The sequence below is a fragment of the Pan troglodytes genome, chromosome 1, assembly GCF_028858775.2.
Source record: "Pan troglodytes isolate AG18354 chromosome 1, NHGRI_mPanTro3-v2.0_pri, whole genome shotgun sequence".
In the NCBI taxonomy this organism is placed as follows: domain Eukaryota; kingdom Metazoa; phylum Chordata; class Mammalia; order Primates; family Hominidae; genus Pan; species Pan troglodytes.
The window spans coordinates 52,540,411-52,553,168 of record NC_072398.2 but is presented as its reverse complement, the minus strand read 5'-3'; the positions used below and the strand labels follow the sequence as shown (position 1 = coordinate 52,553,168).

The 12,758-nt window shown below is 36.0% G+C and overlaps 1 protein-coding gene across 6 annotated transcripts in view; it reads right to left on the bottom strand.

Moving 5' to 3' along the window:
• Nucleotides 1-10,718, bottom strand: part of KCNT2 (potassium sodium-activated channel subfamily T member 2) — a 389,618-nt gene extending 378,900 nt beyond the window's left edge. For 4 of the 6 annotated variants that reach the window (XM_001134868.5, XM_009440093.4, XM_063794175.1 and 1 more), the window contains exon 1: nt 10,022-10,704. In XM_001134868.5, coding sequence (XP_001134868.1) covers nt 10,022-10,116 — 95 coding nt within the window. In that variant the 5' untranslated portion in view covers nt 10,117-10,704. Of the gene's footprint in view, nt 1-10,021 lie in introns of all 6 variants that reach the window. The other 2 variants (XM_514073.6, XM_016934731.3) reach the window with 1 other exon arrangement.
• Between the last annotated feature and the right edge of the window lie 2,040 nt (nt 10,719-12,758).

Here is a 12,758-nt window from a genome sequence, read left to right as displayed (position 1 = left end):
ATCAAGTAACTTCACTTTATGATATGTAAATTTGATAACATCCCTGCATAGTGTTTTCATTATCCCAGTACAGTGTTGAGAAAAAAATCAATTTCACACTAGTACAAATACTTCAGGAGACAGAAGCATAAATCGGAAATCTTAAAGTCTTACTGAGAAAAATATTGAAAAATAAAACACATAGCTATAAAAAATAATAATAATTGTGGATTAACTAAAGTAGCAAATAAATGGATGACCCTGTCCAAAGCATTCAAAATGGACATTTTAAAACGTCTTAGTAAGTTAACTATTTGATCTTACATGATGCCTTTTTGATTGATATATGCTCATGATTCATTTATTATTCACTTGCTTTTTCATATTATCCATTGTGCTGTTTTTATTTTGTTCCTGGGATACTGTTTTTATTTTGTTTCTGGGATACTAACTACCTTTACCCTATTTCAGTCAATCAATCAATAATAATCTATACCCCCATACACACACAAATAAAACCATTGCCTTAGTTTGTTTTGCTGATTTTCCATGTCATTCTACTTTCTCCAGACTGTCAAAAGAACCATGCTCTACATCTAGAGGCAAAAGGGGTTTTTCTTTCAGAAAGTATGACCAACTTCAAAAATTCCTTAACACTTATTTTAATCAAGTCACTATAACACTGGCCTATGGGGATGCAAGAGCTGTATGACTTTTCTGACTTCAAAAGCCTTTAAATTTGTTTGAATTTTGTTCTTCCCATTATTTAAATAGCATTAAATCACATTTGTGTATGTTGTAAACATAGTGAATAGGCATAATAATTAGATTCTAGTTACCTCTTACAGGTTATGTGACTTTGAACAAGTGATATATTTCTGTACCTTGGTTGATTCATTTGTAAAATGTGAAAAATAATGGAATTTCTCAGAATTGGTATAAAGATTAAATAAAGTAATACATAATACATGTAACATGCTTAGAAAAATGTTTGACACATGCTAAGTAGTTGGTAAATGTTCTCTGATGCTGTGATAAATACTATATTCAATATTATCATACATTTTCACCTTATCTTCTGCATTTTTATTGGAAATGGATGAAATAGCACATAAACTCTTTTGAGCAGAGAAAGGTAAGAAATGGAAACAAAATACTGACAGCTTCCATCTATAATTTGCCAATGTAATCACCACATGGTGTGGCAGTGACAGAAGTCGTTACCATCACTCCTTAATGGAACCTGTGCAGCTTGCTGATCACCCTATCTGATCCCTAGGGGACAGAGTAGTATTTCAGTTTTTGACAGACTTGAGACAGCAGACTGTCCATTATTAAACTAGACATCTGGACCCTGTTGTTAACAACTAGTTGTTTATAATATGTGGACAATCTACAAGTTTTCCCACAGGGAGTTAAATGAGGTTGAAATGTGTTAATCCACTTTTATCCCTATTCACACAGTGATTTACAAGATGGCTAAGTGTGCCCTTGTAATAACAATTCATCATTATGATTCTGTGTAAGTCCAGTGCAAAAAAGCCAGGAACAACCAGTTCACTGTTTCTTAGATTTACTGTTTTCTGGCTTTATATGCAAAGTCCATTTCTTACCCATATTTACATACTGTGAAAATTGGAAGTAATACAACTCTGAATTCAAGGAATGTGTACACAGAGGGATATGATTCTCACCCTTTAAAGCCGTGGCATAATTGCAGTAGTGCTAAGACTACTAAAGCACTGATTGGAAGAGAGGTACAGCTAAGACTCTAAAGAGGAAAGGGGTCAAAGAGTTGGAGATGTGCTGCCAGGCAATTGTCCCCTACACATCAGCCATGCTTGACAATTGGGTTCTGTTTCTGTTTTCCTTCACTGCTTCTATTTCTTAGAAAAGACTAAGATAAATACGTTCAATCTAAGGCAAAATTGTGGAGAGAAATCTCACTGTCCTTAGTCTCCCTCTTTTGCTGATTATCTTCTGCCTCACATCCAAGAGCATATTTTTCTCTCTTTCAGGCAACTAGGGCTTTCCAGGTTCTCAACTCTTTACCTCCAAACTCCAAAGCCATCTCCACTTCCCAGTCAAGAGAGACAAATAAGTCTAATATCACTGAACTAATTTATTTCATTTACGTTAATGATTTATTTTTTCATGTATATGCAGTGGTTCCTCCTTAATCTGAAATTATACTACATGTAAGACTTTATGTATGAGTCAGCTTGTTCTAGTTGTACCTAGTTATTAAGGAGTCAGGGTCAGAAATTTCTAATTCACTCCTCTGCTTTTATATGACCAGCTACAGAGAATCCAATGTCATTTCATGGTGTTTTCTGGCCTCCATGGAGCCTAGTTTTCTATTCATCTGCTGCAAGCATGTACATGATCACTCTTCTACATGAAAGGTATGCAATGAAATATCCCAGTGTCTTAGGGTCCGCCAATACCGAATTTTCTGGGACAAATTGTGAAACCAAATACACATAAACAAAGCTGTAAGCTGGAGAGATGGAGGTGGTTGGCTGCAAGGCATGCAAAGGAACCACAGCTCCTAAGAGCACAAAGTTTTTGTTTTTATTACATGAGTGTTTAATTAAGAAAACTACAGTGACAAAACACATAATATCAGAAAAGTTGTCACTATCAGTGATTGTTTTAGGCAACAAAAAACTAATGATGTAGTTTGGTTGACGAAGTAAAACATGGTTATGATGTGTGGTGAATTTCTTGGTTTCTATGTTATGGAGCACAACAATAGAAATACATTTATATTAGATATCCATACTTGATATGGATCACACTGCATGTTTGACAGATTAACAGTGTTCTATATTTTATTTAATTGCAAGAGTAAAACAGTATCTATGCTCAATATTGACAATTTGTTTGTTCATAAAATTTGGTCATTTGCTGATACCTTTAAAATTTCACACACCACCAGCACTTCTACTTCTAAAGAAGTTTCTGGCCTTGCTTATCCATCTCTACTCTACATAGGCAGAAATCTCAAGATGAGAAGGGACTTAAAGTCCCCCACCTTCACTTGTATCCTACCGTCTACAACCTCACCCAACCAATTTTGACTTTGTACTGTGTATGAAATTGTGTCAGTGCTCCAGGCCCATCCTTCTCTTCTATAAGTGATTTTCTCCATAGCTATGGATAGCTTCAGTAACAAGCCACATGTAAAGCCTAGTTTGGTCTCTTGAACTCCAGACCCATACTTCCAAATGCCTCCTGACTCTCCTCAGTTCCTTGAAAATGCCTTGCTCTCTCCCAGCACTGGCCTTTTAGGCAAGCTGCTCCTTAGCCTGAAATATTCTTTTCCCATTTAATCTACCAACATCTTCTCATCCTTAGACCTCGATCTCAACACAGATTTCTTTGAAAACTTTCCCCAGACCACTATTTCATCTGCCAGACTAGGCTCATCTTCAATCATGCTCTCTCATAACATTGTGCCATTCTCCTTTATAGCCTAGCACAACTGTAATTAAGTTCGCATATGTATTTTTAAATCTAATATCGGTTTCCACTACTGTAAAATCATTTACATCTGAACTAGGTCTATTTTGCTCACAATTTTATCCCTAGAGCTTAGTGTGCTTCTTGATAATTAGTAGGGTGTTTAATGTCTGTGAAAGAACGATGTCAATGCTATTAAGGGTTTCTGCAGGCTATCATTTAAATTTTGAAATGATAAAGACCAATATATCCACAACTGTCAGAAGTTTCTGTAGGGAGATGTTATTTAGCAAAAACAGAATTGGCTCTACTGATACGGTGATTATTTTAAACCACTTATTATGATGGTGTTTCACCAATTTTATAGCCATCTTACCAATTCTCTGACCCTGTATGTTAGCCTACTTCCTTTTTTTAGAATTGCCACATAAAATTACAAAACAATGTAAAAGATAAATTGCCCCATACTGCATTTTTATTCCTAAATATTTTATCTTAAAGTCTTATTTCTTTGGTAATATGTCTGACATTCATATCCATCCTAATTTCAAAAAGAAGTTGAGCAGATGACTATAACATATTGTTACCAGTATGGATACAGTTTATCCTATTTACTATCTCACAATGTTTAGATAGATGTCTGTTACTTAAATTACAATTCAATTGCTAATGATTAAGATTCTGTGAAAAGGATTTTTTTCTATGACCCATTAAAAAAAATCCCATATCCAATCAAGGATTGTGAAAGATTAAAAATAATTGTCTTTCTGGATAATTATTTATTGTTTTGATTGCTTTTGCAGAGAAAATTTTAATTCCAAATTTAAAACTCAGACATCTCGATGAAGGATACCACTAAACATTAAATATTGCTCAGAAAAAGGCCAAGTGAACTTAATTTCAAATTGTAAGTATATAAAGCAACTGGTTACCGTTTTACTGTAAAAAATATTGCTTTTTGCTTTATTTTCTAAAGACAACTTAGACAAGCATGGTGCATAATAAATAATATGACATAGGCAATACATAAATACTCTAATAAAAACAGATGAACCATCAATGACAAAAGGATCAATTGCTGTGATCTCAATGTTGGTGTCCCCACGAAATTCATATATTGGAACATAATACCGAATGTGACAGTATTCAGTGGAGCCCCAGGGAAATGATTAAGTCACTCACAGAAGTACTACTAATACATAACCAAATGCAGAAAGTGGCTATACGATAGCTGTTAAATTAAATCAAACTTTAAAAATAAAGTATCAGTAATTTAAAAAGTCACATTTCAATTTTATTTATAAGAATTGGTTAAAAGAAAAGAACCTTGTGTGTTTTATATAAAATATTGATGTCTGAATTCTTAGTAGTGATTGAAAAACAATAATTATTAAATAATACATTTTTCTCTGCATTTTATGTATTACACTATATATATTCAAAGTCTATTTTTTATACCATTATCTGTTTAAGTTTCTAATTTTCTATTGCCTTATTTGTGGATATTTTTCTTAATAAAGTCGATATTGATAAGAAACACAGGATTGTCTAAACTCTCTTTCTAAAGTAAATACTTAAATCATTTTTGTAGATATTGTATATGCATAGTTGATGCCACTATCGATTAAAGAGTAAAAATAATGTGTCATTCATTTTAATGGCACTCAAAAATTTAAAATTGTCTTTACTAACCTGAACTTAAAATTTAGAATAAATATTTTATAATAAATGGCTGCTTTTCAAAACACTATATAATTTATTATGGGAGATAAAGTTAGTAATTTATAAAATGTTTAATATGTCAATACGAAACCCATTCTCACAATTGAATTTGATTATGTAAAGCAATATATTTTGCAGTGTATATCTAAAATTACACATATTCCAAATGCTGTTGAAATATTTTTCTATTTTTGTAAATACCTCTTAAACTGTTAATGGATTGACTTGTACTATGTTCAAATCCTTTAATGTTTTAACAACTACAATGCATTAGTTGACTTCCTTGAATTACTTCTAAAGGCCACCTATAAAATACAAAAGGTATACATGATTATTGGATTTGAAACAAGTGACCTGATTTTTGAAAACTAGAATGGTCTTAATTAAATAAATGACCTTCTCTTCTATGGCTACAACTGAGGATTTTCCATTAACAGTAATTGGAATTGTGACAATTTATTCACATTAAGTGTGTTGTGTTCCAAAGTTTAAAATCACTAAATCATGATGAAACAGGAGAAGACTTGTATAACTGGCTGATGACTTTTAAAACCTGTAACTTATCAGTCTTTAACTGCAGGAGAATACTCTAAATCTTTACTGCTTTGTGAATCATAGAAATATTAAAACAGAAAACAGGCTTGGAGCAGTGGCTCCCACCTATAATCCCAGCCCTTTGGGAGTCCAAGGCAGGAAGATGGCTTGGTGCCAGAAGTTGAATATTGAATGTTGAATGCCTTGAGCTATCTCTAATATGTGATTTCAACTACTTTATTTTCAAGCAAATGCTGAATATCCTTTCTACAAATGGTGCAGAATCTTCTTGACAGTATTAAAATGGAAATTCTATAAGGACATCATCATAACATAAACAATACTGTCAATATTCTGAGGTGAATTAACCTCTTATCATATCTGTGACCCCCTCCAGACTGAGCGCTATTTCATATTCTTTTCCATATTTGTCCCAAAACCTAACTTAATGGGGCCCTGAGACATAGCAAACATTCAAATATTAGCTGAATGAATGAATGGCCATTAAAGACATATCATACAAACCACTTGAATTAGATTTTTGTTTTTTGCTCAGGATGTCAAACAAGTAAGTGTGCATCATATATACAAAAGACATCCCTACACATAAGCAATATTCTCATTTAGCAACTCAAATTTATTTCATGGCCTCACAGAAGTAGTGTTATCCATGTGCTAAATTCTCTGCACTGCTGTGTCTAACCCTATTCCCATATGTCCTACTCAGAAAAGGATATCAGAGTGCAAATGAGAGAGAAGCAATTATCTAAGGATGGCGTAAAGATAATACAAAGACATATCTATTCATTACATATATTATAATATATATTATTAATCACATATTTGTAATATATGATGCATTACATAATATACAATTTTAGCATACAATATACAATATTTTATAATACATATATTACAAAAGCAATGCATATCTGTTACATATACACTATATACATTACATGTACATTATGCCAGTGTATGTGTATGTGTTTTTACCTACACAAAAGGTGGCACAATATAAATTTAGATGACCTACTTATCCAAAGTTGATTCACAGAAAATCTATGGTATGGAATACACATTTCCTACACCTAATAGGCCCATCAATATTATGTCTTTAACAACACCCATTTGAGCATCTATCATATGCTTCATTCATTTTCATGTGCCAGTCAACTATGACCTAAGATGAAGTTTGAAATTCTTACAGTGAGGAACAAGGTAGAAAGTGTTTATACTCCTACATTTGGAACACAATTCCCCCATCATTACAAGGATGTGGCTCTCTACATCCAGAAAACAGCTATCTTGATGCAGATTCTCCCAGAAGGTAAGCTTGAGATAGGATTGCAGCAGAAGCAGTTCATTTGGGAATTGATCACAGATAAAATACCAGTAGGGGAGAAGAGAGACAGAAGCCAATAAAGCTTTCAGTAGTAAGCCAGTTATCACTGCGGGCAAGTGGAGCTCAGTCCCTTTGGACACAGTGTAGAACATGCTTCAGAATTCTCCAAGCTAAGGAGCAAGGAAGCAAAAGTATTGATTCAGAAACAGCCTATTTACTCAGTGACACTCCAGCTTGTTCTCCAAGCAGGACTTGGATGCACCTGAGGTTGGTGGTGGGGAGAAAACCTCATGCAGGAGGTGTTCAAAGAAAGTTGCTTTGAGAATATGGGCAGAGCATTAAATGTATCTGTTGTTGGAAATGATCTACCTACTCCTACATGGAAGAGGGCTTCCTCCTCAACTCTATAGGAATTGAGTCCAAGAAGATAACTGAGTAGAATAAGATTGCTATCCAGGCGTAATTGCAAAGAGGAATTTGTCACCATATTATAGACAAGGAAGATGACTTTACCTACCACATATTAGCTTAGGAGTCTGAAAAGGGAAAAAAAAGGATTGCAAAGGGCAAATCAGAAGTGAAGAAGGGAACTAATATTTAATGAGCCACCTAAACTATGCTAGGTGCTGTAAATTATTCTTATAAGTTCAAATAAATTAAGTGAAAAGAACTTAAGAATTTCTTGAGGGATTTGAATAATAATAAACTGAACTGAAGAGTTATCTTTACACTGATAAGATATAATATCCAAGACAAGTATTTAATTTACCAAAATTTCAGTTTCCTTGTGCCTAACATAATTGCCTGCTATTCAGAGTTTGTCTGAGGATTAACTAAGAAAGAACATACCGCACAGTTAAAAGAACTTGGGAGTACTTAGTTCCAACTAAATGTTAGTTCTGTGCCTCTCCATCCTTCCTCTTGTCACAGTTTTATAAGGTAGACAGTATAATTCCCATTATAAAAAATAATATTGCTGAATCTCATAATGGCTGAATGACTTTCCCAAGGCCAGTCAGCTAGTGAAGGAAACAGCCAAGGACTGAATCTGGGTTTCTCTGATTCCAAGTATCTTGCCTTCAAAGATTAACAACAAATGGAACCAAAACCAAAGAATAGTTTTCCATGAAGCCACAAAAGTAGCCAAATCCTTAAAAATGGTTGAATGATTGTTTTAAATGTTTAATAACTTATTTTAGTAGTAAATGTGGCCTGCTTTTTAAGTTAAAGTTGGGCTAGCATAACCTTTTAATAGAACATAAAATTTTAACCATTCTGCAAAACTTTTTTAATATGGCACTGATCCATTTACGCAGTGTTCAACTAACCAAAACTCTTAATTACTAAAATATTTCTGCAGCATCCTTAGAAAAATGAGGGCAACCACATGAAAATTAACATATTGGATATGATATTTAAAACAAACAAACAAACAACAATACCATCACTATAACCAAAGTATGTGCTTTATGTGTTTAATCTATCTCACACTTTCTACAAAGAGGATTTCTATTCTATATAATGATCCTGAGGTCCTGAACTAAATATACATTCAGTCACTAGGAACACCATGCTACTCTTACTAAGCCATTTAACCAGGCTAATGCAGTTTATCTAAATGTCAATTTGTATTACAAATTCACTTAAAAATTATTTTCTTTATCTTCAGTTTACTCAAACACTTTACAAGAATACTGAGAAATTGGTATTACTTCTTTAAATTTTTAGCCAATATGTGTGGTTTTGCCTAAAAAAGAGATTGAACCAAAATATCCTCTACAAAACATCCATCTCCTTTCAAATTACTAATATGAGACCAAACAAGATGCCCATAATTGATGCTCAAGATAAAATCCTCAGTGTGTAGAGACAGGAGTTGGTATTGGGAGCTGAAAAGGTGAAGAAAAGAAATAGAGTGTATTGGTCAGTGGTGAATGAGGAGGGGATTTTGGATTTGACCAATAATGGATCTTTTATATAACTAAAATAGCACATCAATACTAAACTAAACTTCAATGAAACATTTCAATTGAGTTGAGAACCTAGTTAGTATACATGTATTATTTTAAAACAAAGAAATGTGGCATGTGATATATGGGATGACTATTCCAGAAAATACTAAATCCGCTGAAATACAAAATGTGCTTGAGACAGAAATAGACAGAGGAATTTCAGAAGTTTGTGCAAAGCAGTAATGCTATAAATAAAACACATGAACAATATTTTGCTAACAATAAATATTCTAGTTTTGAAACTTAATTTTAATTTTGAGACATATATTCTGTTTCAGTTAAAAATATATACTAGTTATGAAAAGGTTGTATCATGTTATACAAACATCATTATTCATAATGGTCAGAGTCACCTGTTCAAAGTGAGTATATTGTATTAAAAAGGTTGTCATTTTCACTAACTACCTGTTACATATTTAAACCAATTGTCTACTTAAAACTCCAAAATGTTTAAACAGCATAAAATTTCCAGTGCCAAGTAGATACCTACTCAAGACAACACAGACAAGGAGGAGGTAAATAGACTCAGGAGATTTTAAGTTTCTAATGTGCTTTTTCAAACAACTTGCATGCAATTTTGAGTTTGATTAACCACACCTAAGGAAAAAATGCAAATTTTCTGGAACTGATATTGCATACCATTTGGGTGTATTGTACCTCTGATACCAGCCTTATACACATCCTAGAAAAGCACAGATAGACAAAAGAATAAGCACCAAATGAATGCAATAAATACCTTGCAAGAATAAGAAAAGTGTAAAGAAGAAGAGTTCCTTATCTATAGCAACAGTTATATAGAGTCAAAATGGAGAGACAAATCAGAGTCTCTTTTACTCCCTCCCCCAGCCTAGTCTCCCTCTCTGGCTCCGTTTTCCTTTTCTCCCTCCTTTCCCCACTTCGGCCCTCCCATTTCCGTCTCTTTTTCAGCAATATTTACAGAACAATCCTCCACCACACCACTCACCTGTCGTCGTTTTGCCATCCTTGGTCCCCTAGCAGCAAATCTCGAAACCTGTACCTGGGAGGCAGAGGGGGCACTTCGCTCTCCAAATCAACCATCCTTCCTCAAAGAGTGGGAAACATCAAACAACAAATGGAGGAGAGGAGGGAGAAAGAAAGAAAATATTGCGGAGTAGAGGGAGAGGACTAACAAGACGCTGTGGCCGAGAGAGGGATGGGAGAAGGGGAAGGGGACAGGGAGGGGGAGGGGGTCGGCTTGGAGCCGGAAGCTAAGGCTTGAAAGGGGGCTGGCTCCTCTTTCCCGAGGGTGTAATGGGGATGATGCAAACCCAACCCAGGAGCAAAAGTCTGGCTCTGACAAGAATCAACGCTGCCAAGGAACCGCCCCCAGGCTCGGCACCGCCTCTGGTCCCCAGGACTAGGGGGAGGCGGGTATAAAAAGTTACTTCGCCGAAAAAGACGCGCGGTGCCTAGAAAGAGGGGAGAGGGGTGGGAGTGAGCGCCGCTTGATGGTGAAGCACTTTCCTTAAAGGCAGTTGCCAGATCCTCCCAGAGGGCAGCCTCCCGGCTACTGTTCTCGGGGGGGCTTGCATCCGGCACAGCCCTGAGCTGGCGGGAATCGGGGGCGGTGGGTTTCGGCCCCAGACGCGGCCAACCCGGCTCTCCCCGCAATCTCCCTGTGGAGATGGAGCTGGAGGCCCAGCCAATGAGACTCCCCCTCATTAGCATAGCACAGTGACGGCACGGGGGTGCCTTGGGGACAACCAATGGGGGCGAGCTAATTAGCGGATTGCGGGGCTCCAGACCCTTCTCTGGGAGGAGGGGGGCCAGGGTGCTTGGAGTGTTCCACTATGCCACCAGCTCCCTCGCTTTGATTGCCTTCAGTCCAGGTGGGCGGGATGAAAAAAATTGCACGTTTCTGGAAAGGGAATCCCCACTCTCAGCCCCAGGAAAATCCCATTTTTTTCTCACATTCTGAAAGAAGGGAGGTGTTTCCCTGAACTCGGGGAAAAAGAAGGGCCACCTTAGGCCGCTGAAGAGAAGCATTTAGATGACAGGGAAAGCACATGGAAACGCACTGAGGATTTTACAGTGGTGAGTTGCTGTTACTGCTGTCGCTGCTACTAGCAGCGTTGTGGGCTTCCAGGTGGCCTGGCCTCAGCCTTCGGTCCCCTCCTATTAGTGGTTCACACGGAGGAAGAAGTGAGCCCGAGAGACCAGGGTCTGTTTTTCAGTAAGAACCACTGCTTACATGAACCCTGCTACACAAGCTATGGTTCTATTTGCGCTTACCGTTCTTTCCTTCAAAAACTGATTGCATCAGAGTATATACAGACCGAATACCAACCACCTGACAGCCTGGGCGGGAGGATACCCATATGGCTTCTCCTGCCCTTACTTAAGAACCTCTCTGTGTGGAGGAACAAGCTTGTTCCTTGATAAATGGATACAATGTGAGAGACAATAATCAAAGAACATACAGAAGGATTTGGAAATACCTGTGAGGTACACATACTTCTTCGAGGTGGGGGTCAAGGAAGACATTGAAAATGAACCAAGCCTTCTATATTCGTTCGCTGCCTACTTTAGGGAAAAGAGCAAAGGTGAAGCAAGCAGAGAGAATAGTATGAGTAGAGGCATAGGGATTTTTTAGAATATTTGGCTTATCCAGAAAATAGTGATTAATTTGGCATGATTAATGCTCAGTAGAGGTCATGTAGCAGAGGGTTTATTTAAGAAGCTAGAAATGAAGGAAGAAATTACCAAAACTTGTAACATCAAATGAAATACGATGACTACTGAAACCTGAAGAATAGCAGTTGAAATAAAAGTCATACTGTTTGTCTCTGTCTTCAAAATCCTACTCATCCTTCCAGACCCATCTCAAATTACATATCCTCCATTAGATTTCTTGGTTTTTCCAGCTTCTTATGATGCCTTCTTCCTTTGAACCCCTTTGTTTGAACCCTTCATAACCCATGTGAGTATTTTGCCTGGAATGCTTACTATAACCTGACCCGCTATACGATTATCTGTGCGTTTTTCTTTCATCTCTTCCCCTCTCCCTGTGGCTTAGCTGCCTCTAGCACGGGACCTTCAAAATAGCCACATTTCAACAAATAGGTGTGGAGTTGCATTAAAAGCTATTAAACCTAGGAAATTAAGCATGTTTTTTTCCATCCATGCTTGCACTCCTGTGGTATGTGTTTGTTTATGAAATCATAATTTAGCATGAACTTTCGTAATTACTTTGCTAAATAAGAAAGTAATATTGCTACATTATTAGTTTATACAGATAGAGAGAGATAGAGAGATCTGGTTTATATTTTAGACCTTATCATCTCCTATTAAAACGATTCTATTAATTTTATTTGTAATGTTCCAGGTTAATATTTATAGTTATAGTCTAACTGTATTATTTGGATGACAGAAAATCTGAAATATTTACATATCATTAACAGACTAAAAATCAAGACACTGAAAAAAGAAAAAAAATAGCAATCGATTGTTAGTCCTGGGATGCTGGAGGTTAGAGGGTAAAGTAACATTTTACTTAAAAGAAAGCTATGTGCCTCTATTTTACCTTTTGTGAAAATCTTAGTCATTTGGCTTCCAAATACTCAGATAAAAGTTTAGGAGAGAACAAATAGTACATTAAAAATAAATAAATAAGAAAAAACCTACTCAGCTAATACTGTGTGCCATTATGGATACAAACTATACAAAGTAATGTGCTCAGG